At 64.2% G+C, this 12,425-nt stretch overlaps 1 protein-coding gene across 5 annotated transcripts; it reads right to left on the bottom strand.

Moving 5' to 3' along the window:
* Nucleotides 1-2,167: 2,167 nt before the first annotated feature.
* LOC110478300 (peptidyl-prolyl cis-trans isomerase A) lies at nt 2,168-11,514 on the bottom strand. Of its 5 annotated transcripts, XM_085559414.1 has the most exons (22): nt 11,396-11,493; nt 10,596-10,717; nt 10,224-10,338; nt 9,933-10,135; nt 9,655-9,847; nt 9,320-9,574; nt 9,070-9,243; nt 8,913-8,978; nt 8,665-8,836; nt 7,888-8,032; nt 7,254-7,464; nt 7,073-7,178; nt 6,772-6,929; nt 6,622-6,689; nt 6,373-6,441; nt 6,013-6,257; nt 5,740-5,915; nt 5,409-5,621; nt 3,098-3,128; nt 2,903-2,991; nt 2,574-2,746; nt 2,168-2,469 (listed from the first exon to the last, which is right to left on the bottom strand). In XM_085559414.1, exons 2-22 carry the CDS (start codon nt 10,643-10,645, stop codon nt 2,334-2,336), a joined length of 3,048 nt encoding a protein of 1,015 aa, XP_085415540.1. In that variant the 5' UTR covers nt 10,646-10,717; nt 11,396-11,493; the 3' UTR covers nt 2,168-2,333. The 5 variants fall into 5 exon arrangements, with proteins under 5 accessions (XP_085415540.1, XP_021400529.2, XP_021400526.2 ...); XM_021544851.4 differs by lacking the exons at nt 2,168-2,469; nt 2,574-2,746; nt 2,903-2,991; nt 3,098-3,128 and adding an exon at nt 4,836-5,305 and having other exon boundaries at nt 11,396-11,514; XM_085559412.1 differs by lacking the exons at nt 2,168-2,469; nt 2,574-2,746; nt 2,903-2,991; nt 3,098-3,128; nt 9,070-9,243 and adding an exon at nt 4,836-5,305 and having other exon boundaries at nt 11,396-11,502.
* Nucleotides 11,515-12,425: the final 911 nt, after the last annotated feature.

Here is a 12,425-nt window from a genome sequence, read left to right as displayed (position 1 = left end):
GCCTGGTCTGCAATTGCACTGAACTCCGCATCAACTTCCCAGGTGCACCCACTCATTCCTCCCCCTTGGGGACCCCCTGAGTCCTCTGTGGGTGCCCCTAACTGAAATTTCCCAATAACCACCCACCCTGGGAGTGCCTCATCTCTCAAATCCTGACCTCCCCAAATATCCCCTAGTCCAATCCCCACAGCCCTTGTGGGGTGGGAGCCCCTAAGTCCCTGCACCTACAGCCTCCTTCATGGGTGCCCACCCCCAATTTCCCTCACTCTGGCAGCAGCATTTGAGGGTCAGAGGCATTTACTGGGGTCCAGCAGTAGTGAGGGGGGTCTCCAATAGAGCATGAGTCCTAGAGATGTCCCTTTGAGGGGAGACATCAGGATATGGGGAAGACAAGGACATGCTGCTCTGGGACCATCACCCTGGGGAGACCTTGGGGACATGCTGGGAACATGGGAACACCCTGTTTGTCACCATGGGGAGACTGGGGGGACAGCCCGGGGACAGGTACACACTGGACAGGGACACCCTGGGGACAAGGGACTGACATCTTGGGGATATTCTGGGCATGGACACTTACTTGGAGGGCAACCCCTGGGGACATCCACTGTAGGGAAAGGGGACCCACAATGACATGTAGGGGCACGGAGACAGCCACCTAAGGACCCCCAAATGGGGCAGGGAGACAGTGCCACTGCAGGGGAAGCGGCACAGGGGACACCCAGGCTGGGAGGCCTCTGGGGGATGGGTGGACACAAGGACATCAGGAGGCACACAAGGACACTGAGGGAGGACAAGGCCACCATGTGGTGGGGGGAAGGCAAGGACATGGGCTGGAACAGTGTGTGTGTGGGGGGCTTTGTGTAGCAGGGGTCCCAGGGAGTCTTGGGGGGGGGGGGGGGGCAGGGTAGATTTTGGGGGTCCCGGGGACTTCTCAGATGTTTGCACATCTCAGGGTGGATTTGGGGGATCCAGAGGGTGGTGAGAGACCCCAGGGAGTCAGGGGGGACCCTGGGGTAGATTTGGGGGCATCTAATGGGGGTTGAAGGGTCCCAGGCGGGATGGGGGTCCCAGTCACTCGGGTGTACCTAGGGTGGATTTAGGGGGTCTGGAGGGTTCCAGAGAGTTTGCGGGGATTCTGAGGGTGAGGTTTGGTGTTCCAGGGTCTGCCTGGTGCATCAAAGAAAAGCTTTCCCCCCGGCACTGCTTCGGTGCCTTGCAGTAAAATTCCCCCTGCCTCGCCTCAGTGCACCACCAAAGGCCCCCCGCCTATGCCTCCTCTACTCTACAGCCCGGGGGCACCCAGCCCTGGAGACTCCAGTGAGGATGGGGCAGAAGCTGCTGCTGATTTCATCTTCCCCTCGGGCCCTGTGGGCTGGGCCACCAGAACTGCGGGGTCACCTCACCAACACCAGGGTCCCATCCAAGGCAGAGCCCACACACGGGACGTGGTGGTGCAGGTCCAGGTCCACGGGATGGGAGTTTAGCACCCTTCAGGTGTACTGTAAAAGGGGACAAGGGTCCAGCCAGACCTTACCTTGCTGGACCCACAGGGTCCTAGAGTTTACTCCCATCCAAGCACCTTTTAACTGGAAGCACTGGAATCACCCTGGAACTGGGTACCCAACCTTGAACTGGGTGCACCGATCACCCAATTGCCAAATGCAACTGTGGCAAACCTGGTATTCTTAGAGCTAAGCACCCCACAAGCTGGGACCAGCATCCCCTAACAGGGACCACTGGGATACACGTGACACAGAACCACCTCCTAACTAGGTTGCCTTAATAGGAAGATTGCAGACTGGAACTCTCCCTTACTGGAAAAACTGTGATCCTCATCTTCCCAGGACAACCCACACTAGCTCTGCGAAGTGTCACCTGTTAAAACAGACCTACAAGGCACCCCATGGTGGGTGTCACTGCCCCTCCCACACTTGCAAGTGCAGTGCAGTGGGCAAAGGAACAGAACCAGTGGAAGCCCTAAGGACCCCCATGGATCAGTTCAGTGCCCAAACCAGCTTACTCTCTTCACTCTGGATCCTACTGGGGGGGCTGGTGTAACCACCCCACTGACAGAGGCCCTCCTGCCCCCTCAACGCCTTATTTTTCCTCCACCAGTGCTGAACCCTGCCTTCCCCAGCTAGGGACAGAAGGGGACTGCTATGGTGTATGTAGTTTAACTCGTTTTATTTAGACTTGAAGGTAACTACGGCCCAGTGGGACCGTGACCCAGTAGAAACGCAGCAGTACATCAGGACTGGGGTGGGAGCGGGTGAGCTGCAGTGGGATGTGGTGCCCAGGCTGCTCAAGGAATGGTCAGTTGATGAGAGAAGGGTTTACGAGAGCTGCCCGCAGTCGGTGATGGTGATCTTCTTGCTTGTTTTGCCATCTTTGGAGCCACAGCGCTCCATGGCCTCCACCACATTCATCCCCTCCTTGACGCGGCCGAAGACGACATGCTTGCCATCCAGCCTGCCGGAGAAGCACCAGTAACAGCTGGCCCCCGATATCCCCCAACAGAGGGCATCTCCCAGATGCAGACCCCCATGCTTCTCCTCCCATAGCCCATGACTCACCACTCAGTCTTGGCAGTGCAGATGAAGAACTGGGAACCGTTCGTATTGGGGCCGGCATTGGCCATCGACAGGATTCCAGGACCCGTGTGCTTCAGGATGAAGTTCTCATCTGGGAACTTCTCCCCATAGATGGATTTGCCTCCAGTGCCATTGTGGCGTGTGAAGTCACCACCCTGTGAAAAGGCAGCATTTCAGGTCATGGGTGCCAACACTCTGGAACTGGGTGCAACGTCTCACTCTAAATCTACCAGTATCCAACTCCAACAGCCAGCTGAGTGCCAGACTGCCTGACCCACCCACCCACCCACTGCAGCAGGAGCACCACGCACCTGGCACATGAACCCAGGAATGATTCTGTGGAAGCAGGACCCCTTGTATCCGAAGCCCTTCTCACCAGTGCTCAGAGCACGGAAGTTTTCTGCAAAGGCAATAAAACCCCACCATGAGAAACTTTATTTGTTGAGAGTTCAGGACAGTACTAGGGCTTGGTGCAGTTGCAGTGCAGCCAAAATTGCTTTACCAACCTGCTGTCTTCGGGACCTTGTCTGCAAACAGCTGTGAAGACAGGAAAGGCATTTGTCAAATCTGGGTTGATGACTGGCCACTGTCCCCCATGCCCAGAGGCCACCTCCACACTGCAGGGATCCCCCCAAACACTGCTCAGCGCCCAGGGACACTTCTCAGCCGTGCCAGCAGCTCTAGATTCCTCCCGCATTACACCGTTATCTGCAAGCTCTGAACTAACAGCTGTGCCATCGCGCATCTCACTAGCGGGGCAGAGAAGTGTTCGTTCCGCTGGCCTGAATTAAATTAAACATTAATGTGCCTGAAGCCTTCCTGGGCGGGGCGCGCGCGCCGCCTCCCAACGCTTCAGGAGGATTTTCGGCTGGATGCGCCACCCGTGCGGGAACGCGGCCCCGAATCTGCAGCAGCCGCGGCGCCCGGAGGAGGCCCAGCCGCGCCAGGGATGCTCCGCGCCCCGGGCGGGGCGATAAATGCTTTGCCCTCCAGCGACAATCCCGCGGTGATCGGGTTGCCAGCACCCTCCGCCAGCATCCCCGGACTCGGGAAGCACTGCCCGGGAGCCCGACACGGCTCATCCCGATGCTCCGGGGGCCTTGCGATAAAATGGCGGCGAAGCAGCCACAGCCGCGACCCGCAGTGGGGGGGGAACTGCCGCGCCCCCCCGGTCCCAGGGCGGAGCGGAGGCGCGGCGGGAACGCGGCGGTGGCGACGCCAGCCGTATTGGGATGCAGCGGTAGCGGCCCAGGTGCGGATGGATTCCCGTGGGCGATGGCGCGCCCTGGGCTGGCACCGCGCCGCCGCTCCGGGCCCTTTGTTCGCCCCGCCGGGCCGGGGGCGCCGCGGCCCCGCAGCCACACCAACGCGCCCCCGCCGCGCACGCGCAGCGCGGGCTGGCCCCCCACCGGCCCCGCGCACCCGGCAAGGAAATGGCACCGGCGCCCCCCACCCCCCCTCAGTCGCCTCCCGCGCCCACCTCGAAGGTGACGCGACCCAGGGGCTCGCCATTAGCGGCGATGTCGAAGAAGACGACGGGGTTGGCCATGGCGAGACACGAGCAGTACAGCAGACTCTCGTCCGGGCGGCGGGCGCGGCGCAGCAGAAGGAGCGCAGTTCCCCGCCGCCCATTATATAGGGTGGAGGAGGGCCCGCCTCCCCCGCAGCGCCGGCCAACGGCCGTTGGTGTAGTGGCGGAGTGGCAGGGCACGCAACCAATCGGCGGCGCCGGTTTGAAAGCGGGGGGAAGGGGGAAAAAAAGCGCGGGCGGGGCGGGGGCCGCGGTCCGGCGCTGGGCAGGGCGCGGCGCGCATGCGCCGTGCGGAGAGCAAGGAGCGGCGGGATGGGGCGGGAGCGGCGGCGGCGGCGCGGGGCCGGGACGCGGGGCGGATGCGGCGGCACCAGGGCGTGTGGGGCTTGGAGCTGCTGGATCTGCGGCCCAGCCCTGGCAGCCTACCGCCCGACGTGGGGAGACACCGATTCCCCTCCTCCGCCGTCCGACCGCAGCGCCGCCCAGCCGGCCCCGGTTAATGATTGACGCCACAGGCCCGGTTCACCGCCCGGCCCGGCCGCCGCTGCTCGGGGATAGGGCAGGATCCCCTCGCTACTCGGCACGCACCCTCTCCCCCTCTGCTCGGAGAGAGAGCTGGATACTCCAGCCACCCGAGGCCCTCCCCTGCTCGCTCAGAGCTGGGTCGCGGGGCCAGCCCCACAGCGGGACGACAAAAGATGGGGGGACACGCATGACCCTGCAGAAGGATCCTTTAATAGCCATCGGGGACATACAGGGCAACCCGCCGCGGGGGCAGTGGGAGCTGAGTGCTACACCCCACACCAGACCCGTGCGGTAGAAGGGACAGCAGCATTTGCACATTGATGGGGGGCACGGGCAGCCCCGCAGTGACACACTTGCCTTTAAATATGGGGAGTTTCAGGGGAGCAGTAGTGTTTCTACACTATGTACAGCCTTGTGCTTCTGGGGGGGCTCAGCCCCTCTGTCCCATCGCAGCCCTTTGAGAAAGCCCCCGCTGTGGGGGGTCCCAGCTCTGCAGCAGGCAGGGGCACACAGTGCTGCCCCCCAGCCCCGGGAGGAGGGCGAGGATGGCTCAGTTATTCTCGAAGAGAGAGAGGAGGTCATCGTTGCTGCTGCTGGGCAGGTCGGGGGGCCCCAGGTAGGAGAGCAGCTCATCAGGATTCGTCAGCTCAGGCAGGAGCTGGAGACGGCAGTGTGTGATGATCAGCTCCCTGCAGCTTCTGCCCACCCCCCCACAGCACCTGGGGTCCTGAGCCACCTTGTCCACCCCCCTGAGTACTCACGTCGAGGGCAGCCTCCGAACCATCGCCCGCCGCAGCCATGCCGGGTGCGGGGGGGAAGACGAGGTCGGCAGCGTGGGCCGGGGGTCCCAGGGGTTGCCGTACCACTGCGCCCCGGGAGTGCAGCGTGGAGCTCGGCTGGCTGCCCGAGGGAGCGCTGTGCAGCCCTGTCTGCACTGCGGGGTGGGACGGCTCCATTCGTCCCGGAGGGGGAAGCTGGGCAGCGGGGGGAAAGAGCATAGCCATGAGATCCTCCCTCCCCTGGGACACCCCAGCCCCCCCAGAGTGAGACATGAGAGCTTGGGGGAGTCTCTCCACCCATAGCGCAGCTCACCTGTGCAGGCAGAGAGGGCACAGGAGGCTTCTCAGGGGCCAGAAGGCTGCCTGGGATGTTGGGCTGGTAGGAGATGGAGGAGGGGCCTGGCGTGAAGTCACTCAGTGTTGAGGTGCCAGGGACACCAGCGGCAGCAAAAGGTTCTGGGAAGCCCCCAGGACCCAGAAAGCTGGAACCTGTGAGAGGAAATGGGGCAATTGGGGGGCACACACACAGGGATAGGGTTCAGTCCTGTCCCCCATGGATCCTGTCCCCCATGGATCCCCCCTGTACCTGGGGTGCCATAGTCGGTGGCAGGCCCTGCTGGAGGTTGTGACAATGCCGGGAAGGGCACAGAGCCAGGCCCCAGGGCCGCAATCATCTCCATGATGTTGGGCAGCACCATGTGCGCAGGACTTAGTGTCCGGCACCGCTTCAACGCTGGTCCCTCCTGCTCCTCCTTGATATGGACATCAGGTTTGATAGGGACGGGTTTCCAGCTGCAGGTCGGGTCAATGGTGATCTCCTCATGCTCTGAACTGGGGGCAGCAGGAGCACAGGAGAGGTGAGGTTGGGGGCACTGGCTGCACAGCCCCCAAGTACTGGCACAGGACCAGGCACGGATGGACAGACAGCCAAAGGGAAGGCACTTACTTCTGGATGTAGATCAGGATGCCCAGCATGTACTGGTCAACCTCCAGCCCCTCCAGCAGGGCTGTCTTACTGTGGGCAGAGTGAGAACGGAGTGAGGTAAGAGAACCCCCACCAGACAGGAGCCTCCCCCTAAGGCAAGAAATACTCCTCTCCCAGGGCAGGAAATACATCCCCCACAGGTAGTGAAACACACCCCATACCCTTCAGGCAGAGACACCAGGACATGGCCCCATTGTGGACCCCACTCACTTGCAGACAGGACACCGCCACGTCCCCCTCTCACAGTTGAGCTGCAAGTACGACTCCAGGTCAAAGCACTGTGGGAAGAGCAGCTGAGATGCAGGAGGCAGGATATTGGGTGGGGGATACCTCCAGCACCCTGTCATCACCACGCCCTACCTGTATGTGCCGGCAGTCATGGCCCCTGGCTGGAAGCTGGATCCTCCGGAAGGTGATAGGGCACTTGAGGGACACCTTGATGGCTGTCTGCTCCACACCGTCCTCACCATTGGGCCCTGGTGTCCCCGGGATAGTCCCACTGCTGAAGTTGCGCTTGACTGGGAAGGTGGGGGCACCAAGGGTCAGAACCAGGACCCTGGCATGGGGGTGGAACCTGGGCAATACTGCACCATCACCCCCATGCTGCTGTGGCCTCCCTGCCACAGTGCATCCTCCTAACCCCTCAGACCCAGGTGCTCACTTTTGGTGATACAGTGCTCAGCGGGGAGCAGGCGCTTCTTGATGAGCCCCTGCAGCACTGAGCGCACCGAGGGCCGATGCACCAGCTGCAGGACGAACAGGTGGGACTGTGGAGAGATGGGAGGCTGAGCTGTGGCCCCAGCCACCACCCTCCCTCTCCTGGTACCCTCCTGGTGACTCACACAGCAGCAGGCGGTGACAGTGATCTGAATAGTATTTCTGCCGGGCTGGCAGACGTGCTTCAGGTAGAGCGGCTTGTGGGAGGTCTTGTTGTCACCACGCTCAATGGTGAGTGGCGTGGCGTTGACGCTCACCTGCACAGAGGCCGGCCAGTTGGTGTTCATCTGCCGGTCCTCGTGGTGGTAGCACTTGAACTGCAGCTCCAGGTCAGGCCTGGGGACAGGCAGGGTGTGGGCAGGGGGTGTGTCCACACGCGAGCCATGGCACCACCATGTCAGCACACCATGCTGCTCCAAGCCATGCAGAACCATGCAGTGCTAAGCCATTCTATGTTACACTGAGTCATATGGCACTGTGACAAACTCCAACAGTACCACAGCACAGCACTGTGCCAGGCCCACCACGTCCCACCATGCTGAACACTAAGACAGCAGGCTGAACCACGGCAAGTACAGCTGTGCCACGCTTCGCACCATGACGCAGGACAGTGTCATGCCAAGTCATACCAGGCCACACACCCCCGTGCCACATGGCACCATGTAGTGCCTAGCTGTGCTGCCCAGCACAGCCCCACTCCACACAGTGCCATACAGCACCCCCCGAGCAGCACTGCATGACACTACAAAGCTTCCCCACCTCATCATGAGGGTTTTGTAGACAGAGTCACGGAGCTGGAAGACGTGGTTGCTGACAGCCAGGTTGTGCTGCAGGCGGAAGGGCTCCAACACCACGCCATCCCGAACCGGGAAGGTCAGTCGCAACTCCTCACCGGGGGCCGGCCCTGTGGTACACCACCATCAGGGAAACCCACACCTTCCCCTCCCCTGGGCGCCAGCCACACCCCAGCCATGCCCCAGCCACACCCTGGCCATGCCCCAGCCGTGCTCCTCCCACTGCATGAGGATCCACCTTGCAGGAAGCCCAACCTCCACCACGCTACCCTGCCCACCCCGGAAACCGCACCCCATGCAATGCAGGAAGCTCCTCCTACCCGAAGTGACCCCACCCCTGGGGGCCACCCCACTCCCACCGCTGTAGAGGAAACCCACCCCACCGCAGATTCCTGCCGCTAGTCCCAGGAAACCGCACCCTATCCAAGCCCCTCCCGATCCAGGTGGTCCCACTCTTAAAGCTGAAGCCCCCCACCAAACCAGCACTCCTGATAAGGCCCTGCCCCCTGAGCCACACCCTTTTAACAAGCCCCTCCCACTAGTCACAGGCAGCCCACCCCCTGCCTCAGTCAGCCCCCAAACCCTGGCAGTGGTCATGCCCTCTTCTCTGGCGCCTCTCCCACCCTCCACGTAAAGGGGCAAAGGCCACGGAGCTGTCAGAAGCGAGGTCTACACCGGACTGCTCGAGGCATGGGGGTCATCTCTGTAAAACACCCCCCTCACTCACACCAGGGACACCCACCTGAAGGGGACGGGTGCAGGGGGGCAACGCTGGGCTTCATGTCTGCCAGGAAGGGCGACTTGACATCCTGACCAGGGGACGCATAGGCGGGGATACCACTGCCTGGTGTCATGGGCGGCGTGGGGTTCCCGGCCAGCGGCGAGCTGGGGTACCCCGGCAGTGACCTGCCCGGCTGTAGAGGCAGCATATCTGCCCTCAGCGTCCAGCCAGGCCAGCAGAGCCCCCACCCCACCCGCTGCCAGACTCACCCCACTGACGGCTGCTTGGCTGTAGGTGCTGAAGCTGGCGCTCTGCCCATTGAACTGGTCAGCTGGCTATGGGAGGAGGAGGGTCTCCAGGGGCTGGCACCGGGGGATGGTGGACACCCAGACCTCCACCCCTTGCCCACCGTTCCCCCTGTGGTACCTTGTAATAGGGTCCAGCACCGCCTGAAGTGGAGAGGTACTGGCCCATGCTCTGCTGCAGCCTGTGGCCAGGGTATGAGGGGGACGGAGCGGAGGACTGGGGGGCGCTGGGGGCATACTGGGCACCAGCTGCAGCGTACTGCCCGCCCTGGAGGTACTGCTGTGTTGGGTACCCCTGTAGGGCCAGGGAGTCAGCACCAGTGGGAAAGGGGGTCACCGTGTGCCACAGCCTTCACCAACGCAGCGCTCACCTCACTAGAGTATGCCCGCTTGAGGCCCTGGCGGGGCAGCTGCTGGCTCTGGGGAGGTCCAGGGTAGGTGTGCTGAGGCACTCGCTGTCCACCATAAAGGGGGCCAGTCCCGGGTGCCCGCACTGGGCTCATGCTCACAGGGGAGACACCAGAGGGGGCCACAACACCTGCCATGCCAGCTGGGCTCATGCTGTTGGGGCCACGGGGTCCAGCATGGGGCAGGAACTGGCTGCTGAAAGACTGCCCTGTGCCCATCTGCAGCAACGAAGAGAGAAGAGTCATGGCAGGGCAGGGGGGCTGTCAGCTCCCCAGTTCTGCCACAGCCAGGCTCTTACCGCACTATACTGGCTCAGCTCCTGGCTCTGTTTCTCCTGCAGTGCAGCCACCGTCGCTGTGGCTGTGGCCGTGGCCGTGGCAGCAGCAGCAGCCACAGCAGCAGCTGCTGCTGCCTGGGTGAAATCAGCAGTAGCCCGGCTGGCATGCGAGGGGAGCCCTATCCCTCCAGGGCCACTCGGGCCACCATTGTAGCTGGAGAACAGAAAAGCAGAAAGGGGAATGCAGTGGCCCTGCATCAGGGCACACACCAGGCCACAAAGCACAGGGCTGTCCTTACCTGGCAGCGAAGCCCGGCCCACTGGGGTAGGCAGTGCGCCCATAGACACTTGGTTGCACATACCCCTTTGCTGGTGCCCCCTCAGCAAAGGGCTGCTGTGGCAAGAACGGCGGTGAGCTCATGCCTGAGCTGGTGCCTGCCATGCCAGGCAGCAGTGGGGTGCTGGAGCTGCTTCCCCCAGGGCCCATGGGGCTGCCAAAAACCTGGAGGGTGCAGTGGGAGGCAGCGGGTCAGGCAGGGGCAGTGGCATCCAGGTGCAGTGGATGCCTGGGGAGGGGGTGCTGCTGGTACCTGGCTCTGTGAGGGGTTGCTGACACCCCAGACAGTGGTTACCACGGAGAGGGATCCCGGTGGCTGATTGGTGCTTGGTTGCCAAGGAACAGCCTCGTATGCAAATGAACCATCACTAGAAAGAAAAACAAATTAATGAAGATGAAGGACAGAAGGATGGAAGGACAGAGGGATGGAGGGATTGAGAAAATGAAAAGATGAAAAATGCAAGGGATGGAGGAACAGACAAGGGGATGGATGCATGGATGGAAGGATGGAGAAATGGATGGAGAAATAGATGGATGGATGGATGGATGAATGGATGGATGGATGGATGGATGGGTGGATGGATGGGTGGATGGGCGGATGGAGGGACGCTGCCCCGGCGCCCACCCGTGGGGCGCAGGCGGCAGCGAGGGTTTCATGGGGTTCATGGAGCTCATCAGCGGGTGTGGGCTGGGTCTTCCGAGGCCGCGGCGGGCACTGCGGGACGGCGGCACCGTCTGTCACTGGGGCTGCGGGAAGCAGTGGAGTGGCGGGTGAGGGGCGGCCGCCCCCGGAGAGGCTCGAGCGGGGGGACAGCCCGTAGGCTTCGCGACCCCCCAGCCTCCGCGGCCGGGACTCGGCGTCCGGCCTGCGGCTGGCACGGGGCGCCGGCCGGCACGCGCCGCCCCTGCTCCGGGCCGCCCCCCCGCTCCGGCCACCGCGGCGTCAGACCTCCCCGGGGCGGCGGGCACCGGGGGCTGCCCCCGCGCCTGCGGGCGGGGGGAACCACGGGGACTTCCCGGGGAAGGGACGGGGCCCCCGGCTCGGCATTGCGCCCCAGCGCCTGGGGTATTTCCAGCCGGGCCCGGCAGCGGGGGGCCGCGGGGTCACCGGCGCTTTCGGTTCCTCCCGGCGCCGCGGGAGGGCGGCGGACACGGGGGCGTCGGGAGGAAAGACACGGACAGGGAACACCCCGCGGCGGGCCTGCCCCGGCTCCCGGGAACCGCCACCATAGCACCGCCGGTGGTGACAGCCCCCCTCCGCTCCTTCCCCGGCGGCACCGCGGGGACAGGCCCCGGGACCGGGCCCCCCCCCATTGCCATGGCAACCACCCCCACCACCCCCGGCACGGCGGGGGGGCTCGCCGGGGCACCGCCGGCCCCGCCCGTCTCCCGCCCCGTCCGCCCGCCCGGCGCTCCCGCTCTCACCGCGGCGGCGGCCCAAGATGGCCCTGGCGGCGCGAGGCGCGCGCGGCTGCGCGGAGGCTGCGCGGGATCTTCAGCCGCGCGCGGCCGCGGCTCCGCGGGGGGCGGGGCCCAGGGGCGGGGCCGGGCCGCCGCCGCGCACAATGGGGCCGCGCGCTCATCAGCATGCAGGCCCCGCCCCCGCCCGGCCAGGCGCGGATAGCCGAGCGCCGAGGAAGGGCGCGGGCTGCGGGAGGGGGGAGCGCGGGAGCGAGCGCCGTGTGCGGAGCGCCGTGGGCAGCGCGCGTGGGGCCACGCCACGGGCTGTCCCCGCACCACGGGCTCTGCCCGCATCACGGGCTGTCCCCGCATCACGGGCTGTCCCCGCGCCACGGGCTGTCCCCGCACCACGGACTGGCTGTCCCCGCATCACGGGCTGTCCCCGCATCACGGGCTGTCCCCGCGCCACGGGCTGTCCCCGCGCCACGGGCTCTGCCCGCATCACGGGCTGGCTGTCCCCGCGCCACGGACGCTGCCACCGCAGCAGCGGCACCGCGACACGCGTGGGCATGTGGCACCTCGCACACGTGTACGCGTGCGGACGGTTTGCTCGCGGGGACGCGGAGCCCCACGCACCACGTGGACGTTGCGCGGTGACATCGCGTGCAACCCTGTATGTGACAGCACAGCCACGAGTGTGTGACGGGGCGTGGCACGCGAACCCCCCGACCTCCCTCCTGCAGCTGAAAGACCTGAGTCACACGGAAAAGTGGCGGTGGGTTCCGAGATCCCAGCTGAGATTGCCCCCGTCGCCCCCACCCCCAAAGAACGTCCTGTGGGAGGACGCGGTGGGCTCTGGAGATGCCAACAATGATCCCCGTTTGAGAGATCACCTCCCTCGACCCCCACTCAGGATCTCCAATGGGAGGACACACCACCCAGCACCCGCCCTGTCTGTCCCTGTGGGGGCTCACAGCCGGGGGACGGTGCAGACGCAGAGGGAAAAACATGCTCCCCAAGGACAGGTACAACTGAGACAAGGGCACAGCACTCT

This window comes from Lonchura striata, chromosome 22 (assembly GCF_050655825.1).
Source record: "Lonchura striata isolate lonStrDom1 chromosome 22, ASM5065582v1, whole genome shotgun sequence".
Lineage (NCBI taxonomy): Eukaryota > Metazoa > Chordata > Aves > Passeriformes > Estrildidae > Lonchura > Lonchura striata.
The sequence above is the reverse complement of the archived record's forward strand: the minus strand, read 5'-3'. Positions and strand labels throughout refer to the sequence as shown.